This window comes from Nelumbo lutea, chromosome 5, assembly GCF_056320005.1.
Source record: "Nelumbo lutea isolate HS-2025 chromosome 5, American lotus-T2T, whole genome shotgun sequence".
Lineage (NCBI taxonomy): Eukaryota > Viridiplantae > Streptophyta > Magnoliopsida > Proteales > Nelumbonaceae > Nelumbo > Nelumbo lutea.
The window spans coordinates 458378-478145 of record NC_142688.1 but is presented as its reverse complement, the minus strand read 5'-3'; the positions used below and the strand labels follow the sequence as shown (position 1 = coordinate 478145).

The 19768-nt window shown below is 39.6% G+C and overlaps 2 protein-coding genes across 2 annotated transcripts; both read left to right on the top strand.

Moving 5' to 3' along the window:
- Positions 1-8032: 8032 nt before the first annotated feature.
- GALS1 (glycosyltransferase family protein (DUF23)) lies at positions 8033-10434 on the top strand. The gene is made up of 2 exons (XM_088944537.1): positions 8033-9319; positions 9719-10434. The coding sequence occupies exons 1-2, from the start codon at positions 8229-8231 to the stop codon at positions 10062-10064; spliced, it is 1437 nt and encodes a 478-aa protein (XP_088800663.1). The 5' UTR covers positions 8033-8228; the 3' UTR covers positions 10065-10434.
- A 6561-nt stretch (positions 10435-16995) lies between these two features.
- LOC148849679 (protein RGF1 INDUCIBLE TRANSCRIPTION FACTOR 1-like) lies at positions 16996-19453 on the top strand. The gene is made up of 5 exons (XM_088943223.1): positions 16996-17144; positions 17292-17401; positions 17495-17695; positions 17818-18033; positions 18754-19453. Exons 2-5 carry the CDS (start codon positions 17399-17401, stop codon positions 19054-19056), a joined length of 723 nt encoding a protein of 240 aa, XP_088799349.1. The 5' UTR covers positions 16996-17144; positions 17292-17398; the 3' UTR covers positions 19057-19453.
- The last annotated feature ends 315 nt before the right edge of the window (positions 19454-19768 follow it).

Genomic DNA, 19768 nt, shown 5'->3' with positions numbered 1-19768 from the left:
AAACCTACCACCATGCAGTGGGTAGCCACTCGTGCTCCGATCTAAGCGACCGGCAGTTCAACCCATCTAGCAACCTCCTCGGCATACACTGCGCTTTGTCTCTTGAGAAGGCTATATTTCGGAGTCAGAATATTTTGAGCTGCTTCATCGTTGCCTGAAGAAGCGGCAGCTGCAGGGGCGGGCTTCGAAGACATTGCCTCCGCGGGGGCCCAGGGCGGGAAAAGCTTTCCGAATTCCTCCTTGACTAGGTCGATCATGGGAGGTTGCTCGGCGGATGAGGGCTGCTCGGGCTGCTCGGGCTCTGGAACGGCAGCATGCGGAGACTCAACGCGAGCTCTTTTCGAAGCTCGCTTGTTCTTCCCCTTCTTCATACTTATGAAAAGCTCGGTCGCGGGGATGTCCATGACAGCTACAACCAAAGCACAGTTAGAAACAATACCAAGATAAAGCAAAGGAAATACAACAAATGATGACCTACCAGGATTCAGACCGGCCTGCACGAGCTTGTCCTCGGTCATGTAGTCCACAAACTTCAGACCGAGCTCCGCCCAAGATCAGAGCGCTTCCCTTGTCTTCAGGTCCAACCTGACACTGGGGTCTTGGATGGCCGCCCTCCAGTGGATCGGGAAAGGCCACCACTCAGTGTTGCGGACCACAAAGTAACACCTTTTCTAGGTCGAGACCTTGTTTGGAAGCTCGTGCAAGAGTTTATAGCCCAGACATGGGGACAGGTAGTAAGTTCACCTGTATTCGGGTAGAACACAGGACAAATTCTTCTTTATAGAAAGAATGGAAGAGAAGATATCAAGATCGAGAGGAAGGTTGTAGTCGTGGAAAAGGGAGATAGTTCCTACTACATTATGAATGGAGTTCGGATGTAGCTGGTCAATGGTAATGTTGAAAAGCTTTATGACTTCGACTATCAAGGGGTGAAGTGGAAGATGAAGACCAACTACGAGTTGCTCCTCAAAGATCACTATCTCGTCGTGACCGTGCTCCCAAGGAAAGTTGTCTAGGGGTATACTATAGACTAAGTTGTTCAGAAGTCTATATCGAGCTACTAGGGACAGTAGGCTGTCCGCCGTCATTGTCGACGGGCCAAAGTTATCTGGCTACCGACCTTGATGCGAGGTGGACGCCAGATCACCTGAGGCCTCTTGCTCCCCCTGGGGTGATTTCACCTCAGGAAGATCGTGGACCACATCTTGATCCGAAGTAACTTCTTCGGTATGGCGATCTACGACCTATGCAGAGGTACCTACCTCGGCCCCAGCGGATCCACCACTCCCATCTAAAAGACTATTGAAACTAAAGCTAGACATGGAAAGACATGGAATCGAAAAGGAGAGCTAGGGAAGACTCACCAAAGAGAAACCAAATTGAAGGAAGACGACCTCGGGAAGACACCGAATTGAAGAGACACCGAGCTAAAGAACTTGAGCGTGACCTCAGACCGAAGGCTAGCAAACTTGTGGCGAAGCAAATGAGTCTTGGGCCCCCTATTTATAGCCGTTGTGTCCGAGAATCAACGATCGAGATCAAAGTGATCCAACGGCTCCTAGGAAAACTGGTTGCACGACCCCCGAGGTTGAAATCGGTTTAGCGCGTGTTTTAACCTTCATGGAGTTTATAGATCATGTGACGTCCGTGCGTAGACTAGACGCGACCTGGGTTATTCTTGGTTGAGTCGGGCGGCCAAACAGGTCCGACCAACGATTCGCCCAACAAGCCACTTGGACCTCGTGCCAAATCCACCTGGACTCGTCATGAACTCCCCGCATCGGGTCGGGACCCTTGGCTCGGGGAGTGGGGGGCAATTGATGAAGGGTGATTTGGCCCGACCTAGTAAAAAGGGGGCATGTGGACACGACCTAATCAAAAGATGCCAACTTAGCCTGACAAGTTTAGTTCGCAACAATGGAGCTCGTGTATTTAGTCACCTCGGCACAAATGTCACCTTGGCTTAAGGATCGCCTCGGAGTAGGGCCACCTCGATGCAGCTCTCACCTCGACATCGGGGTACCTCGGTATTCAAGCCAGTTCAAAACTAAAAGGCCAAATTTCCAGTTCGGAACCAACAACTCTAATCGACACATAACCGACTCCCGCATAACCAACTCCAGAGGTCTCTCCAACGAATCCCGAATCCCTCGAGATCACGATAAGTTAACAGACCTTGACTTTTCCAAGATCACGATAAGGACTTATCCTGATTTCGCAGGAATCGGTAGTGGAATGAGATAAGCCTTACCTGTATGTTGCTCCTTCGGAAGCGGAGTGAACTCTATCTCCACATCTCGGATATCCCGGAACTCTTTCGTGTGCCCCACGAATACTCAACTTTATAAAGATTCCAATCCCAATGGCATAAGGTACACGTGATTTTTCTTCTGTCTAGCTCTCTATACTCCCAAAGCTACTCAGCTTGCATCAGATTACAAACTTAAGCATCGGAGCGACCTCGCCGAGCTAGCCACCCCGGGTTCTTTGATCTTGTTTTGTAGATTTACTCAGCTCGTCGTCCGACTGGAAGCCGAATCATCCTCCAGCAAGGAGCAGTCAAATCGCGCAACATCACTAATGCCTCTAAGTATCATTCTAGTTATATTATGTAAATAGTATTCATACAAATCATTCCAAGACTGACTGGTTAATGTATCGGCTGGTTTATTCCAGCGTTGATGTGAAATCAAATTCTGCAACCAGCATTTTGTAAAAAAAAAGTCTGGGGAAGTTATTAATAAAAAATAGTATGCATACTTAACAAGGTAGTATGACATTAGATGAATAAGCCATGCGATAATATAGGTTCGACTATCATATAAAAAAGATATGATATCTGAAAATTTTCTGATCAATTAACTAGAATCATAAAAATGGTAACCAATCAAGTGTTATTTATCAAAATTCATGAATGGGCTTTGATTGGTCAAAACTCTTCCCATACCATATCTTTTCCACATTATAGATTTCCCGATAACATATGATATATATTTTTTTGTATATATGTTCATAGAGCAAAGAATGTTAAAGGCTTATAGCCTTCTAGGGCATGGGCTAATAGCAACTAAGGACTAGCTATATCATCTGATGTAAGTGGTTTGGAATATCATGATGTACCTCCGAAGTGGATGAGAAATTTATTTTGCACTCACCCATTCCCGGAGGAGCTTTGTAATCTCTTCAAGTATGAAAATTCTTTTTTGTTTTTTCCCGAAAAAAGAAGTCCCAAGTTCTGAGATAGTCGACCTATTATTGATTCTGTTGGACATTCTAAGTTGCTCAAAAGATATACAGGTTGAACTCAAACATGCCCATGTGAGTATAAGTTGATTTTGTTTTTTTTTGGTAAAGATAATAAGTCCATCGAAACGTGATTGGTGTATGTGTTCTTTTTATCATATATTATATGTAGGGGTGATGTCAAGTCGATTCGAGCTTAATATTTGGTTCAACAGAAAAAAAAAATGAGGTTCATTGAGATTTGATTCGAGTTCGATTCGAGCTATAAATATGTAAAAAATTATAATTTATACATATAAAAATTAAAATTTATACATATAAATAGCAAAAATATTATACATAATATGAGTTCAATTAAAATTGTAAATTTCACAAGCCGAGTTTCATTGGATTCAAGTTCAGCTCAAATAGCAGATAAGCCTATATATTGGGTTTGAGTTCAGTATGAAGCTTAGTTTAGACCAAATTGAATCAAGCTTTTCATGAACCAAATTTGAATATTTCATGAAAATCTTGATTGGTGTAAAATATTTTTATATTTTACCAAAAAAGGATAAATTGCAGATTAATACACTATACATTAAGGATAATCTTACATTAGTACCCAAATTTTAAAATGCACCAATATAGTATTTGAACTCCTGAAAATTACCACTTTAGCGTCTGTTGTTAGTACTCCATCAATTGTCTAATGCATGTGATGTCACATGTGACTTGAAACTTTCAAAATCCCAAAATTACCTTTTAAAAGAAACACTTTTCATTGTCTTCTTTTGAGATTAAACCAAATTAGTGGTGGGCAGAACCTAAGTGGTTGTTTGGCATCATTGCCGTTTCCTGGAACAACGACACCACACCAGCGCCACATAGAAAAAAATGGTGCTCCAGGGAACAATCATCTATTTGGAACCGTTTTTCCATAGAAAACGATGCTTCAAGCCACATCTTAGAAATCAGGAAGGCATGGTTTGGAGCAACGCCAAATTTAGCATTTCTTGGAGCTGCAACTCGTTGCTGCCAATAAGGACAATGATTTGGCAGTGATATAGCATTGGATAATGGGTAGAAGTACAAAAAATTTTTCCTGGAGCATTGGTACCAAATAGAAAAATTTATTGTTACTCCAAGAAACATCCTACCTGGCAGCAACAATTACAAACAAATAAAAGACACCATTTTATGAGAAAATGATACTTCCAATTCACAACTGCAACTGTAGCATCGATTCCAAACATATACTAAAAATCTCATCCCAATCTACTTCCTCTCGAAGATGCCTTGATGCCATTTTGAAATCATAGTGAAGAATTCCTTGACCCGGGATGAAAGGAAATGAGTCCCCTTGATATAGGTGGCATGTGAAAGGGACTAAGTTTTCAATGACCTGCCAAATACGAGGGCACTCCATGCTCCTCATCTGCCAGCATATGAAATAGACTAATTTGTATATAGGTCTATAAATGTATTTGATTGTATATAAGAGTAAAGGGCATTTTGATAATTTTACTACCCACTGTAATGGGGTATTAAAGTGAAATCACCTCAAATTACATGATAGCATAGTAAATAAAAAAAAAAAAATAGAATACTCGGATAATATCGAGATCAAATCAGCCCCCACAAGATTGTCCTACAGCACATTTCCTCCTTATATTAGGAATATCTCTCAATGATGATATTATCATATCTGATATTATCGTCAGAGGACTATCTTGTGAGGGGCTATCTGATTTGAACTCCATAATAGCATATTAATAAAGAAAAAAAGAAAAACAGAATACTCGCTGAACTATGTTGGGAAAGGTCTGGGTTGATACAGTTGTTCCACATGGTGTGTTGGATGATGACGATCCACCCATTGGCCCATAGCCCATAGCCCACCCACGAACAACAACTGGGCGAGCTGGGGCGTGCACTCGTCCGTGTCCGTGAAGTATGGTTATTTTGGGGCGGAGTTTCTACGTACTGTCTCTGGACTCTGAGGCCTGGGATCCCGGTACCTGATAGCACTGATGAGAGATGTTTTCAATAGACGGCGAAGATGACATTGTATGAAGCAATGTTATAGGAGGCTGATTTGATCTCTTGGCCTTGGGCCTTTGCCAATGCCAGCTTGCATTATTCATCACCAACAATAAATCAAATCAGGTTAATTACATTAATTCTATGTTGATTGCATTATTAATCGCCAACGCCAAAAAGAATGTTTGATTGCAAATCAATTCGGATTGGCTACATTAATTCTATGTTGATTATATTTATTCATCGCCAACCTCAATAAGTATGGTTGATTATAAATCAAATCAGGTTGATATATGGTCGCCTCATCGACCCTGGCGTTTTCTTAATTCTATGTGGACTCCACGGTCGTGTAAACCCCATTCATTAAATTTTGATTTTATTGGCTTAAGAAAATTAAAGGTCCAAAAAATTGCTTGCCCGTTAGTCGGTTGATTCCTTTTCACAGAAAATAGAAAAAAACAAAGTACTATTATGAAATTAAAGAGAAATAGCAACCATACTTGTATGGTTGTTATGCTGGCATTGATACAAACAAGAAAATGCAGATTTTCGAGTAATTGAGTTGTTATTATGTGGTTGACAAGCGCTTCGCTCGTTAAATTATGAGCTGTTGTATTCTGGTGTTTTATTTAATGAAAATGAAAAGAAAAGAAAAATGAGTGACGGGCGCCCACCTTAGCCGTATAAACTAGTTTGGAACGTTGCCGACAGCTTCGAAATGAATAGAAAATAAAGTTTAAATGAAAAAGAGATGATTGGAAAAACAACCAATTATAGTATCAACACATTTTTCTAATATTGTATGATGATTATAATAACATGCATACATGGTCAAATTACACACATTTGTTAATTTTATCTTAATGGGTTTTTCGTCTTTTAAAATTTCAGTTATAAACTAATAATTTGAATAAACCAAATACTAATTGCTATATATGCTGGTGTACGTAAAGGTAGTTTGGTCAGTTGCTCTCACTAGTCTTGAATGTACTGTACTGTCTTCACGGCTTTCCTTAAAGTTTTAACCTAGCGAATAGAAATAGTAATAGGCTACAGTTGGGTGACTTGTGTCGGTGGGGGACTGGAGAGGGATGCTAACTGACCTCCTATACTAGTTAATTGTCATTTGGCAGAAGGAAGGGAGTGCTCTCTATTATCTTTATTATTATTATTATTATTATTATTATTATTATTATTATTATTATTATTATCCTTCATCTTCACTTATCTAGAATAGAGAGCAAAAGATTGAGAAATTCATAAATCACGGAAACACCAGGAGCAAGTAACGACGGCAATCATTCGGGAAAAACGACAAAACACTTGACAAGTGAGAACACTATCATCTATCGTTCACGATTTCACGTATTGTATTATATATTGTAACATTTGGCTGCAAATATTAAAAACTGGACTCCAATTTTATATTTAATTTTTCTTACCGCAATTTCCAACAAAATTTGCTGTCGGAGTGGCAAGTGTCAGACCATCAATAATTTCAGCTTCAGTGGCCCCAACCTCATGATAAAAAGATACCACAAAACCCTTACTTGTTTCCCAATATTACATCTTCTACTCCCACCTGCTCTCAACTCTCAAAGTCTTGAAAGGTGGAATTTTCTTTCCAGTTTCCCCTCCCCCTTCCACTACTCGCTACTCAAACTCAAAGCATCTCATGTTTACTTATTTACGGGTCCGCCTTTAGGCAATTAGTTAGGCCTATCTACCAGTAGTGGTGTCGGATGATTATTTGAGATTCGATTTTATTTCGTCGAATTCGGATCTTCGGATAATAAGATTTGATTAGAAATTGGATTACATTTGGATCATTTTTATCTGATTTGATATAATATGATTTTTTTTTTATAAAAACACATATATGATGAAAATAATTAAAAAATATCTATATTTTTTTTGTTTTTATTTTATTTGAATTAGTGTATTTTATTTTTCTTTTAATAATTTATTAATTTTTAAAGAAAATAAATCAAATCAGATTAAATCGAATTTATCAATATGATTCGAATTCAAATTGAATCCTATCAAATCTTTAGATCAGTTTATATTCAAATTCAAATTTGAATATATCTGATTCAAATCCAATCAAATCCATTTACATCCCTACTACCTAACCGTTGAAACTGTTTGGATGATTAAAAAGCCCAATAGAGCCTATTTACAGTATCAGCCACTAATTATCGGATATTCACACCATACAACATTGGCCAATGCAGGCTGATTCTTGCTGTCTAACATCCGTATCCGTGGATGTGATGAATTTCTATTTATATATGTAATAAATTATTTGATAAAATCAATAATCAGCAATAACGAATATATAATTTAATTGATAGAAATGATGTAATAAATCTATTAAACTATAAAAGCCACAAAGAAAAAAAAAACCATGTAAAAGGCCTCAATTTCCATCCTGATTTTACAAATTAATGTTTTTATACATGAATTGCAACAAAACCTCTTTTATTTCTTGCTTCCTTCGAGGCTTCGAGCGATGATTCATACTTCATAGTGCTGTACTGCTGTTTCAATGATTTGACTGGCACAATAGGTTTTAATAAACCCACGAAAAAAATTTAATGTCTTGTTCTATGAAAAAATTTTGCACAAAATGTAAGTGTCTGTGGGAGTGAGAACTGAGAGTCTGAGACCCATCGCCCAACAAGACATTAAATTTTTTCACAAAATTATTACGGCCCTTACCACTTACCGAGATTCCAAATCTACAGTGGCACTTCCGTGATTTTAACTAGACCGAAGTCCATTTATATATAAAAGCAGATTATCACAAAATAACCCGCCCAAGGCCCTAGGCCAGATATTAAAAGCAAACACCACTCAAACGCGCTGTCTGTCTCTTCTGTCCGCCTGACAGTCACCCCCAGCGCTGCGCTGCAGTACTTGGAGTTGAGACCTCCGATAGGACCAAATTCCGTCGGAACTCCATGAGGAAGGAGGGAGCACCGGCGTCCGTCTCCGGCATTTCAGCCGGAAAATTTTCCTTCTGTTTTGAAACTAAGCCCTTGGTCGCTACATTGCTTGCCGTAACCTTGGTCATGGCCATCTGGAATCTCCAACCCTACTACGACAACCTTCTCTCCGCCACTACAACTCCACCGGATGCTTCCACCCGCTTTCCTGAGAAAAAACTCTCTGCAGCAGGGCCCGTACCCAACACCGACCCAAACAAGCGTCTCTTCTACGCCTACGGCAACGCGGCCTCTCTATTTGTCCAGATGGGAGCCTACCGCGGCGGCCCTCGGACCTTCGCCATCGTCGGCCTCGCCTCCAAGCCCCTCCACGTATACGGTCGTCCTTGGTACAAATGCGAGTGGATCTCCAACAACCGTTCCTCACCGTCTCTCAAAGCCAAGGCGTATAAAATGCTACCCGATTGGGGCTACGGTCGCGTATATACGGTCGTCGTCGTGAACTGTACATTCTCTGTCAACCCTAACGAGGACAACACCGGTGGAAAGCTCGTGGTGTACGCCTATTACGGGGAATCGCCAAAGAGGTATGAGAAGATCATAGCTTTGGAGGAAGAACCCGGGGCGTATGACGAAACCAGGTATCGTCCTCCCTATAAGTACGAGTATTTGTATTGTGGATCTTCGTTATACGGGAACCTGAGTGCCACGAGGATACGGGAGTGGATGGCATACCATGCGTGGTTCTTCGGACCGAGCTCGCATTTCGTGTTTCATGATGCGGGAGGAGTCCAACCAGAGGTGAGGGCGGCGCTAGAGCCATGGGTGCGAACCGGGCGGGCGACGGTGCAAGACATTAGGGCTCAGGCGGAGTTTGACGGGTATTACTATAACCAGTTCTTGGTGGTGAATGACTGTTTGCACCGTTACCGCTACGCTGCGAATTGGACATTTTACTTCGATGTGGACGAATATATATATTTACCGGACGGGAACACGTTAGAATCAGTATTGGAGGAATTTTCCAATTATACCCAGTTCACGATTGAGCAGAATCCCATGTCGAGTTCGCTCTGCTTAAATGATTCGACACAGGATTATTCAAGGTAAGCACCTCCCACTACTCAAAACAAGTGTTTTTTTTTTTTTAGTTTGGTAAAGCTCTTCAAAACAAACTTGCCGACGCAGAAAGATTTCTTTTTCTTTTTCGACACAGGATTATTGTTATTTGTGTGTCGGCACTGCATTCATTAACAGGCCAGAATTTTTGTGGGCATTTTGAAGAATTAATTCCGGGATTCTAGACGGATTTTTGTTTTTCTTTCTTTGCGTTGCCTAAAATGGAATATTGGTTAGATGCAAAGACGAAATTTGCAGGATATTTTAATTTTTGCACGGGAAGGAGGGGAGGGAAATTATGGGGGAGAATTGGTGGCTGGATGAGAGTTTGGATTAACAGTTAAAATTGGGTTTATTTTAATAAAAAAATTGCTGTGAATTTTCAGACAATGGGGATTCGAGAAGCTGATTTTCCGAGAATCGCGTACCGGAATCCGGAGAGATCGGAAATACGCGATTCAGGCAAAGAACGCATACTCTACAGGCGTCCACATGTCAGAGAACGTCATCGGAAAAACACTACACAAGACGGAAACAAAAATCCGATACTACCACTACCACAACTCGATATCACTAGAAGGGGAGCCGTGCCGGGAGTTTCTCCCCATTTCAGCGAAGAATAATGTTACGTGGGTGGACAAGCTTCCATATGTTTACGACGATAACATGAAGAAGCTGGCGGATACAATCAAAAAATTCGAGAAGAAAATGATCGGAGACGTACATTTGTAGAGTAGAGAAGAAATTGCTGGATTCATGACTAAACACGCGGATATCCTGGTGTGTCGGTGGGATGAAGATTGAGGAAAGGTGGCCATCCGTCCGATTCCAAAGCCCGAACAAGGAGCCAAGGAGGAACCCGGGATCTGACCCACCGGTTGGAGCCTTGGAGGGACAGAAAGAAGGGATTGTTTGATTGAAAAATAGAAAGAAAAAGAGGGAAAGAGAGTGGGAGTTGGTCACCATTACCAGGCACCAGTTGGGTTGGGGGGTGTCCCCCCATATCACTTAGTTTTCCTCATGTAATGATGTAAAGGTGTGTTTTTCCTCGTCGGTATAAGTTTCTTTATTTTTAGAAAAATAATAATTATAAAATTGAATATCCTGTCATGCATGTATGAGTGAAATTGATGATTTATTTGTGGACAGCTTAATTAACGGGCAATAGAGAGAGAGAGAGAGAGAGAGTAGAGAGGCCCACCGACCGCCGGGCATTTATGGTAGCATGTGGTTAAGAGAGAGATGGAAAACTATAAGAAAAGAGATGAGATGTTCATATCTCTCTCTGAAATTTGAATGATTTGGTTTTGCTTGCGCGTCTGTGTGGCAGGCCCCTTTGATGTTTGGGTGCAATTACGGTTTCATGTGTCGGTAGGGCTGTGTGGCGAATTGATGATCAGCACTCAGGTAGTTCAGGGACGAGGTAATTTGGCTGGTCCTGTAAAGAAATAATCGACTGACTGAGTCGAATGTTTCAGTTAGCTAAAGGGGACCATTAATAGGGTCTGGATCCCCGGAGGGTTGAGCTTACATGTTTTTCTAACTTTCTTTCATTGTTTCTTTACTATTATTATTTACATGACGATCATGAATAAATAAAGGGAGTGAATATTATAATATTATTATATAAAGTTGGCTACATGAATGGAGTGTTGCGGTCACTCGGGTAGAATCTGATATGGTCAATGGTCATAAAAGAGTCAAATTCAATTCTATATATAACAGAATCTTTTCCTTTTATTTTCCCTCTCTTTTTGTATACATATATATCCTATCGTATCTTGTTTCTTTTATGAAAAGAATCCAATGGGAGCCCAACTTTCCTTACAAGGTGGAAAATAAGTTGTGTTACTTATTGGGCAGAAGAACTTACCTCTCTTTCAATATAGCTTCCTACCATATATTTGGTTTCATGGTGCTACTACTGTCACAGATTCAGGTTGCAGTTGCAAGCTGCAACTCCGCTTCGGTCCTCGCCTCCGGGGTAAAGAAAGCGCCACAAATTAAGCTGGTTTGCCAGTTGCGTTTCAATCGAAAGTGTTTACCCTGTAATTAATTACAGGGTGTCAATGGACCGGTTTTGGATTGGAGCCGTCTAGTCCAAAATTAATTTGGACGGATTGGAAGGACTAATAAGACATATTTGGATTGGACCAATCTGGTTCATAATATTTACTAGATTGGATTGGACCTCGTCCATCCATAATAAATTTATATTGGATTGGGTTGGATTAAGTCAATATCTAGTCCATTCATATAAGATAAGAATATAAGTGTCAATAGATCAGGTTAGGGTTGAAGCCAATCTAAATCAAAATGAATTTGAACAGATTGGATGGTCCAGACATTGAATTGGATTGGATTGGGCCTGGTCCATTTATAATGGATTCACATTAGACTGGATCGGAGTGGACCAAATACAGTCCAATTGACACCTCTAAGGGTAACGCTAACACTCTCTTGCAGCATTCATCACTGTTGTATCACACTAGAGTTTAACTCAATTTATAATTTAAGTCTTTATTATGATTCTTTTATTTGAACAAAAAAAAATGAATTACAAAGGTTAATATATTTTAAAGTGGATGCATTTTTAATAAGTAATCATAGGGAGTGCATATATTTTTCTTATTTCTATGAGTAGATTGTTTAAAGTTAGCATTTTTTTATGAATGGAGTTTTAATTTTTGGAAATTAAATCCAATAATTGTTGGAAATTACCCTTTATTCGATAATTTTTTAGGTTTTCTTCTAAGTTTCTTGATCTTCCATCATACAATTTAACAGAAAGGGGGTCTTTGTTGGAATCTAAAAATTCAAGAGTGTAATTGTCACTACCCGTACAAGATAGTATTAGCAATTTACCCTTAAATTTATGCTTATTCGAAATTGTTGTAGTCAAAATCTTGTTAGTAGACAAAAAGGAGGAAAGAGGATGAACATAGGTGAGAGCCAAACCAAGTTGCTTCCATAGACTTGCAAAAAGGAGGAAAGTAAATAGAGGTCACCTAGAGTTTGGCTTAGTGCTACTTGGTGTTTGTTGACATCTAGGAGGTCAGTATCTCCTTATCCAATTCTAGTTCTAGTTCTAGTTTCAATTCCAATTTCAGTTCCAATTCTAACTCGATGATGGAGCTAGCTAGTGACTAAAGTAGCTTGGTTGAGCAAACCATAATGTCCATGGTTAGAGGAACCCAGGCCTATAGTTATCTATTTGGGGATAAGTCTTCTTTCAAAATCAAGTCCGAGGAGACCAAGTTTCGAAGATCGATGTGAATGACAAGCACATAGCTAAGGAGTCTAAGGATGAGGGAGTTGAGGTGAACATATATCGTGTGTCCAAGGACCAAGGATAAGGCTGGGGAGTTGTTTGAGGAGGGTGCTCAATTCATCAAGAGTGCCATGGAGCAATGAGACATTGCAATTATTGGATGAAAGTACCATATACCTAAGGAGTTCTAGATGAGGGTGCCGAATGAGGAGGAGAGGGCTTGTGAACCCCATTGGACTAGTTATACGTATATGAAGAAAACCTTAAGGTCGAGCTATGGTTCCCGATAAATGATCATGTGGCTCATATCCTAATGGAACATTGAGTGATTGTTTATCATCTAGTTTTCAACTCAATGAGGTTCCTTATATCTACAACCTGTGCGGCTCGAATCCATCTGGGTGGTCTGTCTAATAGGGTCTTCAAGGTGCTTTTTTTGTGTTGAAGAACCATAATCAGCCTAATAAGAGGAAGTACTTTGCTGCCTAGAATAAGGGCATTTGGTTTTCAAGGGCTCCTTCTAACCACACTTGAAGGAGCAATTTTTCTATGTGAATGGTAGGGGTGATGGTTGTTCGATTAAAATCAAAAGACCAAACTAAAATTTTCGATTTTGTTTTCTTTGGTCCAATTACTTTGGTTTTACAAATTTTCAATTTTTAGATTAGGAAATTCGGTTGAAAAAAATCCAAACTAATCAAACTTTATTGTTTATATAATATATATTAATATATATCTTATATATTATATAGAATATCTATATATATATAATATAATATATATTAATATTTTAATGTAGATTAATATATTAAAGAAGTTCAATTTTAACCGAAATAACTGAAAGTTGAACAAAAAATATTGATTTCAATTATCCATTATTCCAATTTTGGTTGAATTTTCCTTTCCAAATGATGATTTTTATAATTTGGGTTTCTTTGGTTTTGTTTTTAACTGAATAAACCAATTTCTCACCCCTAGAGAACGGGCAAGGGGAGTATAGGTTACCAGCGAGATTTTTAGCCCTTGCAAGCAGCTTTAAAGATCTTGAGCTGGTCAAAAAAGAGCTCAAGCTTTTCACAAATTTGGTCAGTGCTAAGGTTAATGTCAAGTAGTTCTTATTTAAGGCTCCTTGAGCCGACCAAACTTGTGTCCGTATTGATGTTTGCTTTACTTGATGCATCTATGATCGTTCATCGTAAGCTGCCAAAAGGAAGCATGCCTAGACAAAGTCGAGGTAGGAAGTGGTCACCAAGGTAGTCACTCAAGAACACATCGAGATCCTAGGCGATGACCACATTGAGAGAGGGACCTGCAAGGTTGCTCCTCGAGTATTGGGAAGGAGGTCATTTGTGCCAGAGTAGCCTGCCCCTATCGCTGAGGTTGACTTCATGAGGAATAGTCGAGTAGCCAAGGCATTAGCTCGAGAAATTTACCTTCTCATGGATATATGGAGGAATCCAACTCTACAAAGGTTCTTTAGCGCTACACTTACATGTAGGCAATTGAGGTTGGTACTCTTTCCTTCTGTTCACACTATGTAGTTTGATTTTTCCCTACCATCCTAATTAACCTTTTCTTGCATGGCATCTTTTCTATAAATATGATTTGTGACTGCCTCGCCTAGATGTCATTTAAGACAAAGACGAAGAATGAAAGGCTAAAGGCCAAGGCAAGGCAGGGGTAAAGAGGGCACAAGTGATAGAGGAGAAAGCCGAAGAGATCGAGCAAAAGGTTGCCAAACTCGAACCCTAATTAACTAAGGAACCCATTTTGTGGCTACATATAAGGTGTCAAAGGACCATTACGAATGCCCTTAATGAGTATGGGGTGATCACCTTCATGGGCGGTTCTCGATGTGTGGGGTGAACATTGTCGAGCATAACCCTGACCTTAATCTCAATTTTCTGTATGCGTGCCTTGGTGGAGTCTCTCACTAGTAAGGAGGTGGCCGCATTCTTTTTTTTTTTTTTTTATTCTTATTATTCTTACTCATAGTCTCTGGGTGTCTAAGGCGACTTTTTGAATAGTATTGAAAATTTTCTTTTGGAACTAAGTTCCTATGACTAACCAATTCATGCCTAATTGTTTCCTTAGTTTCTTTGTGTGATAACCAATGTGGCCTGTTTGAGGTTGTTACACGTATGCATGGTCGAAAGCTAAGTTGGCATGACCAAGCAGACTTGTCGTAGTGACCCATTTAGGGCCTTTGCAAGTCAAGTCAGGTAGATGGCCAAAATGTTTCTACTCTTTAGTGTGGCTGTGTTGGTGCATCAAGTAGATTAATGTGAGGTCCCTTCTGTTTGAGTCGTTCAATTCCTCGATTGGACCTTCTTTCCCTTATAGGTAAGTTGGACTTGTATCAGTGACTAAGTCTTGGATTATTGGTGCGACCATTGCATGAATAAAGTCCAACTTGACGACTTAATTGGTCGACAACATTCCCTATTGAGCCTAAATCAGTTAGATCTTTAAGTGAGCCATACTTGGTGGTGGCTTGGTCATCACGATATCTCTGTCGGTTTGATTAGGGGCGATCACCCCATTGCTCCGTCAAAGTGTCCTATGTGGGTATACGCACCTAAGGATTTGTCTCGAACTTTGAGTTGGATCTGCATCTAAGAAATGTTCAGAGGGGTATAATTAGGATCATTTGGGGTTTAAATGAGGTAATTGGCTCAATATCTTTTGCATACGTGGAGTCTGTTACTAATCATGTTGGGCTTTCGAACGATGGGCTTGATTATTTGAGGCCCATGAATTATGGTTATTTTGATTTTTGAGGTATTTGTTATGGTCGACTACCATTGTAGTTGGACCAAGTAGTCATGTGGTTAGAGTACCGTCAATTCTACTACTTGTTTTGATAGCTCAAGTGATGTGTCTGCTCGGTTCGACTGCCGATGCGGTAGTAGTGGCTGGTTGGATGCTTGGAATCTTATGTTATTGCTGAGATCTTCCTTGCTTACTAGACAGCAAGGTGGTAAAGTCGTTGATCCAACATTGAAGGTTCTCGACTTGTTCTTATGTGCTAAGTCTAACCTCTAGAACGAGTTGCTTAAGATCCGATTTTTAGGTCAGCTTAAAGCAAATGTGGACACCTATTGGGAGAGGGACTGGTTTCAAGAGTCCATATTAGCATTGGTGTGTGTGTATATGTCTTCAAAAACCATGGTAATGTGGCTTCTCCGTTCGGTTCTCACAAATGGTGCCATGTTGCACTCAAAATCTAGTCAATAGATAAAGAGGAGGAAAGAGGATGAAACAAAGTGAGCAGTTGAATCTAGCTACTTCTATAAACTTGCAAAAGGGGAGAATCCCAAGGTTTGTCCCTAAAGTGAACTCTCCGGTTTTTCAGTCAGTAAGGGATCATGAAATTGAGCCAAAGAGGCTGATTGATAAAAAAAAGTAGGAAAGTAAAGATGTAAAGAATGTTAATCTCTTCAGGCTCCACCGCATTTCAGATAAATTATGCTCCATATGCAATTCATAGGAGAAAACGGTTCAGCACTTACTCTTGTACACTTATCGCCCAATTACTGTTGTACACGCGTCAGCATTCACACGTGGTGTTGACTGTTTAAAAAACAGCAAGTTCTCACATATGACATTTGAGTATTACGTATTAGGATCCGTTTCCAAGTGTGTATATATATGCATTCAAAATTTGTATTTAACAAATCACACGGTTGAGAATGCATATCAGCTTTCGTCTTTTAACGAGCCATTGCCTCGTTAGTTCATACTCCACCTCTGTAAGTGTAAGGTACTGTTATTATATTAATTAACTACCTCAAACAAAATTATTTAAAGGATAGGGGAGTGGGAGCAACCTCAAACACTCAACTTTCAATTTTCCTTTCTCTCATATTTACTTTTCTAAATTTCTTTTTTATTTTAATTTTAATTATAAAGCCAAAATAACCGTGTCAGCCAGGCATCTGACACCAGAAAAATCTGAACCGCCGCCTGTTTATTTTAATTTTAATTATACAAGTTTCTTTTTGTCACGTTTTTCCTTCACGCTTCACATATTACAAAGAGTTTGAAGGAGGGAGGCACTAGGGAGAGCCATCATCTAAATCTAATCCTATCCAATGATGTTCAGCGTTTTCTCTTTTTTTTTTTGAGAAAAAAATGTTTAACCTTTTCGAATGTAATAAACCCACTATAAAGAGGGAATCCCCTTAAAATTAAATTAAATATTAAATATTAGAAATCTTTGCGAAATATTTTATATACATATATCCGACGGGTAAAAACTTAGAAGACAGAATCTTGCTTTGCCGTCTCATTCTGCCTCGGTCGATTAAAAACACCACGCGCGATGAAAAATTTCTGCGACCGATAGATTAAAAACACCGCCTTATATATTTTCCTTCTTCTAACCACCCTATCCTCTTTAGTCCCCTTCCTTTCTCTCTTCTCTCCTTTTCTGTCCTAATAATATCGCATCGCCCTCTCTTCTATGAGTTGTATCCATCCTATCAAAATTTCTCGCCTCTGTGCTAATTTTTCATTTTCTGAATCATCGTCTATCAAAGGTATGGCTTTGAACACTTGATTAGAACCATGCTACTATTTTTTTTTACTGCTGCAGCCCAACATTTTATAGACTGAAAGTTGCTGTTTTTCCACTTCCTTTCTCCCAATCTCCTTTCCTTTCTAATGTGGCTTATTTTTCCCCCCAGCTTTGGTTACTAGGGTTTTCTGTTCTGTTCTTCTATAACTGGACAAGCTGGATATCGAGAATCAACAACACGCTATTGGGGTTGTAAAAACCAAGCAAAAGAAAGTCATGGTGCGCTGTTGGATATTCGGTTCTTCTTCTTATTCATTCTCTGGGGCTCTCTTTTTGAATTTTGATGAACTTGGGTATTGTATGCTCTCTCAGGTAAGGCCAATGGTTCCAATGGACGACGACGATTTGGGTCCGCCGTGGTTGAAACCTATGTTGAAGGCCAGCTACTTCGTTCCCTGTTTAATCCACGGAGATTCCAACAAGAGCGAGTGCAACCTGTATTGCTTAGACTGCATGGGGTATGCTATCTGCTCTTATTGTTTGGTCAACCACAATGACCATCGCGTTGTTCAGGTATGTTTTCCATCTTGCCGGACTCTGTTTTTCTGTTGTTTCTGTTTGGGTCCGTGCGCAAGTCTCTATAACGATGGATTGGTATTCTAATTCATCTGCCTTGGGGATACCTTGTTGAACAGATAAGGAGGTCTTCATACCACAACGTCATTAGGGTTAATGAAGTTCAGAAATTCATCGACATCTCCGCCATTCAGACCTACATTATCAATAGCGCGAAGATCGTTTTCCTCAATGAAAGGCCGCAACCAAGGCCGGGAAAGGGCGCTACTAACACTTGCGAGATTTGCTCTCGAAGTCTTCTGGATTCTTTCAGGTTCTGCTCACTGGGGTGCAAAGTAAGATTCTCTACTCTCCTGGGGAATACCCATTTCCCGTTTTGGTGATTATTAGTTATTCATTGAATTTAGCATTTATAGACATCACTTGCTTCTTCGTTTGTTTGTTTGTTTTATTGTTTATCTGGCCTCTGGACTCGTTATAGATCGATATTGTGAATTCATTTATTGCCCTGTCGTGTTTTTCGTGCATCAGTTCAATCCCATGTTTTTATATAACGTTCTATCTTCGGGTTTCTTACTGAAACTATCGGTTTTCACTTTGTTTCTATGGGCTGGAGCACCTGCCATATTCATATATGCAGAGTAGATTTTCAATGACTAGGGTTTCTAGTTTCTACACAAGTACACCAATTTGGACCTTTTCCAATAAGAATACAAGATATGACATATAAGGAAATGAAATTTATTTTTATTAAGCAGGAACTTTCTAAGTTGCTCTGTTTTGGTGTTACTGTTACGATTTCTCCACTTGAGTTTTCTTCACCGCTGCCCGCTGCCCGCTGCCCCCAATCTGTTACTCGACCTTGCTTTTGCTTTTTTTTTTTTTTTTTATTATTATTATTATTTCCTTGTGGTTTGGCACCTGCTCTGTTATTTGTAATTTGTGATTTGAATTCTGGATATTTTGGAAAATTGGGATTCCCATTCATTCCGGCGCTGTCGCAATGGAGTTGGACAACCAAATGACGAAAACATCCTCGTTCCTTCAATTATCAGCTAGGAGGCATGAAGTGTGGTAACCCGGATCTGACATTTGCATTACGGTTGAAACACAATCGGAATGTGCTTCATGGCTCTGATACGGACGATTCGTCGACCCCCAAGAAGCTTAATAAGACATCTATTTTCAACCGTTTCATGGACCCAATATTATCACCCGACGGGGAAAAGGATTTTGTGGAGAAAAACACGAGTTCAGGTGATGAGGGGGTGAAAAATATATGTCCGGCAACTCCGCCCATCGTCAATTACCGTACGGCTAGAAGAAGAAAGGGTATCCCTCGTCGTGCTCCCTTCTGAGTTCTGACTTGTCAAGTAGAGGGAACGCCGACCGAACAAGGAGGGAGAGGGGGTGTGGGAACTCTGTAAAAAGGAAAGCCTTTGCTTTAGAGGAAAGCAAAATAAAATTTACAAAAGTCGAAACAAATCTAAAATAAATATACACAAGAAATATATAGGCAAAGGCGGAAAAAAAAAAAAAGGAAAAAGTGACACTCTAGCGTTTTGGGTTTTGGTGTAAATAGAAAGAACACAAGGAGTGTTTTGTTAATATCTCTCTATCTCGACTTTTTTTTTTCTTTGATATTTTTTGATACATGATATGTAAATCCTAGTTTAGCATTGTACAGGTGATATATTTATGTAAATAGGTGTTGAGAAAGTAAAAAAGAAACACAGGGTGAATGGCATTTTCGTATGTGTACAGAGAATTATGTCTAATAATTAGTTTCTATACTTTTTTTGTTTTTATCTAAGAATGAAATAAAATGGTGTGATTCAGTTTATTTATATTCTTTTCATTCATCCCCTTTTTCCTTCCATGCGAAATTGTTAAAAACCTAATAAAAATCCCTGGATTGAACTTTAAATATCTTGATTAATTCATTGATTGATTGATGACGTTAGTTGTATGGCTTGTAAAGGCACGGCATTTTTGGGGAGATGTATGGATCATTCTTGGATGAATGAATGAGGGAGCTAGCAAATACACATTATTAGTGAGTCATCGTTG